The sequence below is a fragment of the Natrix helvetica genome, assembly GCF_964273705.1.
Source record: "Natrix helvetica genome assembly, chromosome: 10".
Taxonomy (NCBI): domain Eukaryota; kingdom Metazoa; phylum Chordata; class Lepidosauria; order Squamata; family Natricidae; genus Natrix; species Natrix helvetica.
The window spans coordinates 18,923,281-18,929,597 of record NC_138561.1 but is presented as its reverse complement, the minus strand read 5'-3'; the positions used below and the strand labels follow the sequence as shown (position 1 = coordinate 18,929,597).

The window sequence follows — 6,317 nt, the reverse complement described above, 5'->3', positions numbered from 1 at the left end:
TTTGTGTGCGTGCGTGCGTGTGGGGGAAGAGGGGGGAGAGCTTGGTTCCCGCCTCCCTCGTCGCCGCCGGCCACGCCCCTCGCGGCCTCTCCCATTGGGTGGGAGGGGAAGCGTTCGAGCCAATCACCGGGGTCCTGTTCAGGGGCGTTAGCTGTTTGGAGGCGGGGCGTAGGAGAGAATTCCTGAGGAATTCTGGGAGTTGAAGTCCAAGCTTCCTTCAAGGATGCTTTGGAAGGACCGCCTCTTATTATCAAACTTAATCGTGATTGGGTATAGCCTGCAAGGTTGGCTCCTCCCACACCTGTCTCAGATGCCATTCAGGTGAGGCCAAATCCACCAATGACTGAAAGGATGTTATTACAGGTAGTCCCTGATTTAGAACAGTTCATTGAGTGACTTTTTGAAGTTATGACACTAAAAAAAGCAACGTATGGCCATTTATGACACTTGCCGCATCCCCAGGGTCATGTAATGTACATTCCAATGCTTGACAACAGGTTCATATGACGGCTGCAATGTCCCGGGGTTATGTGATTATCTTTTGTGATAAACAAAGTCAAAGACTTTCAAAGTTAAAATATTTTGGACATGTGATGCGACACCCAGAAAAATATGGCATCCTTCACTTAATCCTCCAGGTAAAGATCGAAGGCAAACTAAGTCCAGGCAGAAGAAGAACATCATAGCTTCAAAACTTAAGGGACTGGTTTGGAGAAAACTCAGCAGCACTTTTTCATGCAGCTGTTGACAAAAATAGGATTGCCAACATCCGATGATGGATATGGCAGAAGTGGATGTGGCCAGTGGAAATGCAGTGATCCTGGGAGTTGTACAACCTAGATATTGAAGTAAAAAAATCAGATGTTGCCCATCTGATTTTCTTTTTTTTTAAATATTTTTTTTAATTTAAATTTTCTTTACATACTGTAGAAAGTGTATCAGTTGATTACAAAAAGGCTTTCGTGCATCTCTTCCACAGCCAACAAGCATAATTCATATTATATCAAGTATTTTAACTCAGATATTTATACATGTTACCATCATCATACCTCCATTTTCACTTGACTATAATTGTTTAAACGTCCATCATAAAATATACCAAGATTTAATACATAAGCACATACTGGCATTTCATTTACTATTTCTAAAATCCTTCAATAACACTAAGTTCTTATGTCCTATTCTAGCTAAACATCCATAATATTTAATAACAAAATTTTCTAATCCTTTCCAAATCACTGTTTACAATTTACATAATTTCGTTATATTGTACTCATCCCTATATATATATATATATATATATGTTATCATTATCCCTCCTTTATTTAACTATATCCTGTATCATAACATTTCCCCCCTAATAATCAAGACTTTGTCAAACGTTTTATTTTCACTTTTCTCTGGTTAAAGATATACTTCAAAGGGACATATGTATGCTTTTCTTCTTATCACTCTATAAACAAGCAGTGAGACTTTGGAGTGCCAAGCCAGAATGATCAGTGAGGAAAGTAAGAGTGTTTTGTTTCCAATACACAAACCTCCAGCCTCAAGTAGCATTGTTGCAATTTTATTTGGGTTTTTTTGTATCTTTTGTATTTCAAGTAAAAAAAAAAGTCCGATTCTTGAATGAGTTAGAACAACACCCACAGTAATGAAAGAGGAGAATTTTAGTCCATAGGTTACAAAGAATAATAAAAGAAAAAAAAAATAGAAAAAACAATCCATTCGTTTTAAAAGGCTTGCGTAAATTCCATCCATAAAGATAGCATTTAAAAAGTAAGATAACCCACTGTCCAAAACCATTCCAAACTTAATTCTGCCGCTTATTTCTTCTGTTCTCCAATTTAAATAGTTTTTTACAGGCAGTCTCTTTTAAAATGGTAAAAATTCCTCACCAGCTGGAAACACTTTCTCTTTCCGTATCCTTCCATTTTGGAGCCGCCCCGACTTCATCAGCCTAATGGCTGGATTTTTTGTCGCCGGCTTGAAGAACGTCTCTTGGGGACTTCTCAGGGACTTTGTGATGTCCCTGAGATCAGCAAGACGTATTCTTCCTGTTCACCGTCTCTGCGTGACGGTTTAGGTCCATTTGGACCACCCAGCAGCAAAAGTATCGACGGCAATCTCAGAGCATTGAGATTGCATGTTGTCTCGTCGCGACATTGGCTCCTCCCCTCTCGCCCATCTGATTTTCATGATCACTTAATTATTTCAATGTATTTCCGGACATTTTTTAGACAAGTGTTCCCTCTAGCTAAATCTCAAGGATGTAACTGGAAACTCACAGGATGTACACTTTTTGAAGGGAACTGTCATGTATTTGCAACCTTGGTTTGTTAAGAACTTCCTCCAATAATTTTTGGGTTGGACGGATTTGATTCCTTCAAAATGCATGCAGAATTATCTCTTTGTCAATTTTTATTATGTTGTTTGACAACTAAGGTGTGTCACAAAAAGGTATTTTTAATGTAGTGAGACCAACATCATGGGTTGTCAAAGAATATGTTTAATAAAAAATAATTAAACTTCCATTTGCTCTATAGAACATCATAGAAAGTAATTCAATAAATTACAAATAACTTTTAAGACGCTTGTTCAACTACAAGAAAGCAAATTCAGACTACACAGAACACAACTGGCAAATATTGCAAAATGTTCAAGGAAAATAAAACAGGACTAAGACAGATCATGAAGCCCAAAACAAAGAATAGGAATACAAGGCAATAACAACTAAAGTTATTTTAGTCACTACCAACATACACTTCTTCACCATCCTGGATATTTGTACTGAAATTTCAGTATTAATGTAATTCTAATGAAGATTCTTAACAATTCATTATGCAGCCACACTTGCATATTGTTTTAGCTGACGAGTGCTTCTCTTCTTGCAACTGATACTGATTTAAAAACAAATTTTATTTTGTATTCATACTGCTGAAACTGTAAAATTGCCTTATTGTAGACAAAGATCACTAGAATGGTAAGCAAATTCACTTCACCATAATTAGGAAAATACTTTATTTCATAAATTTATTAAAAATTATGCTTAGGGTTGTCTTTCAGGGGCAGGTATGTTGGGGCGGGGGATGGTACAAAGTGGTATTATTGAAATACTCATTGACTAAGTCAACAATTGTGTTTGGAAAACTTTGGCTATATTGTGGATAACATACAAGAAACAAAAGTGCTATATTACAAAGGGCGAAATATTAAATATGTAGTAATCATGATGAAAAATTGCTACCCCTTTCCCCTGACATGTTTTGACTATTGCTAAGACACTGTATGAAGGACCAAAAAAGTCATACTATTCTGAGGGGGAAATACAATAACCAGCACAATTCAAATGATGCTTTTATAACTCTGTAAATTACATGTAATACTGCCTTCTACCCAAGGGAGTTATGATTTTGCATGTACAAATTTTGTTTTTATTGATAAAGATTTGGTAAAAAAAAACCAACAGTCTTGTTTACTGTACAAGCAAGCATATCGAACCATATCAAAATACAGCTTTTGTTAAATTATTCCCTTTTGAAGAGGTTTGTCATTGACTATACTGCCAGTACATTTTATCCATTCCATCAACATTTTTTTTGCCTATTTTGGACCTCAAATGAGATTAACACAATCTCACACTTCATCTCAGTCAGTTCCACCATGTGGTGTGAATCTATGATTCTACCATGTCAGAGTAATAGCAGCTTCAGCAAAAATAATAAAAATAATAATAAATCCTACCACACTTCAAATGTTAAGATTAATTCTACATAGTAAAGTTCTAAGGATTTATATTAAAACAGACGCTTTTAAGCACTGTTTATATCATGGTTTCATGGTATACTTTTCTCACATTATCATTAAAAGTGCTTTAAAAGTTACAGGGCAACTCAGCATTATTATAATTATCCAATATACCCTAAAACTTGATTTGGGGGGTGGGGGGAATGAATATGTGTGTGTGTACTTACACACACACGTATGTATGTGTATGTATGTATATATATATATGTGTGTGTGTGTATGTGTATATGTATACATATATATATATATATATATATATATATATATATATATATATATATATATATATATATATATATATATATATATATATATATATATATATATATATATAATTATATACATATACATACACATACATACATACATAAATGAATATACATATATATTTCTCAAGTCCGTAAAAATGTGAGATTTTTAAAATGTCTACATTTCCCCTTACCATTATGAACTGGTAACTACAAGAGGTTAAAAGACAAAGACGAAATAGAAACCTGGACAAACAAAGCGAAGAGTATTAACTTTGCAAGGACTCTAATCCTTGTACGTGAAGTATGCAGTGTTGAGAGTGGCACTTCTGAGTTATTTCGACATGTGGATACAGCGCATCAACATGAAGGCTGCAAATGGAGCGAAACTTAAAATCAGTACCCATGGTGCTGAAGACAGGAAAGGGATAATATTTAAATAAAAGCTTTCCCTTTGCTAGAAGTAAAAAGAGTGCAACTGGTAACGATAAACTTCCCTTGCCAAATTTTAACACACACAGGAGGCTTTTTAAAAAGCGAAGCATATAGGAAAACAAGCAGAGAAACCAATGTAAACTTTCTAAACTAACTCAGCTGAGGTAACAAGTAGCCAATTTCATTGGCTGAATGGGAAACTTTTATTTATTTATTTCAAACACAGTTGTACCTGAACTGGGAACATCAACAGTGCATTATAACACCAGATCATTTCCATAGAATTAAAGCAATGGATGGTGATGTAGATTCTACAGCTTTCATGACATTCATTAGCTGCCCAAATTATTGCTGAGTTTTGATCTGTAAATTATAAGTGTCAAAGAGGCTGTAAAACTATATTCAGATTAAATCAATAATGCACATAAAGAACTGTGTTCACCGCAAATATATTAAATATACAGCTCTTACCAAGCTTTCTTTTAAAAAAATTACTCCCCACCCCCAACTCAAAATTATAATGCCTTTTTCCTGTAATTTTTTTTCTCGTTTTTACACCATTGTGTATATTTTGATAGTACACACAGAATTTTCAGGAACTAAAGTAACCTCAAGAAATATTACATGCAAAATGTTGGTTTTTTTTTTAAAGCAGTTTGCACTTCTAAACAATACTGAAATGTTTGGGTCAGTAAATTACTGATGCACGCACGCAAACACTGTGTTATTTACAACAAAATAATGAAAGAACAACTTGAAAACCAGTTTATAATTTAAGTGCAGAGTCTGGGGGGAGGGAGGGCGGGGGGAAATCAGTCTTCATCGCTGGAGTCTGAATCCTCCTCCGAGGAGGATGTACTGTCACAGCCGGAAGAAGCGTCTGCTTTCTCTGAAGCTTCGTCTGTGCTGTTTCCGTTGCGAGAACTCGGCTTGGTTTCCCTCTTGCCACCTTCTTCATCCGGAACCCTGGAATTTTCTTCCTTTTCTCCCAGAGGCTTGGTGAAGCCTGTGCCATGATTTTCACTGTTATGTACATCAAAAATATTCGATTGGGACAAAGCTGGGATATGGAGATTAAGGCCTGGCGTGAGAAGCATTCCTGGGTAAAGTATATTGGACAAGAGTAAAGGGTTAAGAGCTAAGGAGCTGGCCGTGGTGCTGGCCGCCGAGGAGGTCGAAGGAGAACCGGAGACAGAGTTTTCTCCACCATTATGTGCATGTGAGCTTTCTGTCCTCTCTTTCTTTCCGTCCAGCTCTCTGGGGTCCTGCCCTTTCCTCTCCTCGGGAGCAGGCTCAGTAGACTTGGTTAGGAGTCCTCGCATGCCGAGCAAATTTGGTAAACCAGCCATTCCTGAAAGTAACATGGGAAAGACGGCGGCCATGTTTTTTGCATCGCCCGCCGTGTTCAGACCGGCAGATATTCCCATTAAACCCGTGGTCACCTGTAACGACTGAAAGTTTTGCAGGTTTTGCTGTAAGGCCTGCAGGGTTGAGAGATCCACCCCCGGAAGTAGCCCGTTGGTCAGCAAAGGGGCAACTGGAACGTTTGCTGCAGACGTAGCCGCAGCCGCTGCCTTGGCGATTTCGCTTTTTGGCCGTCTTCCTCTTCTGCTGATTTCTTCTCGTACGACAGGTCCCGTGAGAATGCGGTCAAACATGCTTTCTGGAAGAAATCCCTGGTGGGTAGTGAAAAAAAATGAATAATTTTATTCCGCGCCATTGTCTGCTCTGTATCACGATTCGGTGCAGTTAAATACAACACCACAGTAAGTAAAATAAGAAACACTAAGCTAATACAAAGTTACATTTATTATCTATGTAAGCAACTTA

General features: G+C 37.2%; 1 protein-coding gene across 9 annotated transcripts in view; it reads right to left on the bottom strand.

Moving 5' to 3' along the window:
• Positions 1-2,492: 2,492 nt before the first annotated feature.
• CHD9 (chromodomain helicase DNA binding protein 9) overlaps positions 2,493-6,317 on the bottom strand; it is a 52,299-nt gene continuing 48,474 nt past the window's right edge. For all 9 annotated transcript variants that reach the window (XM_081963585.1, XM_081963589.1, XM_081963590.1 and 6 more), the window contains one exon: positions 2,493-6,163. In XM_081963585.1, the coding sequence (XP_081819711.1) occupies positions 5,300-6,163 (864 nt within the window). In that variant the 3' untranslated portion in view covers positions 2,493-5,299. The remainder of the gene's footprint in view (positions 6,164-6,317) is intronic.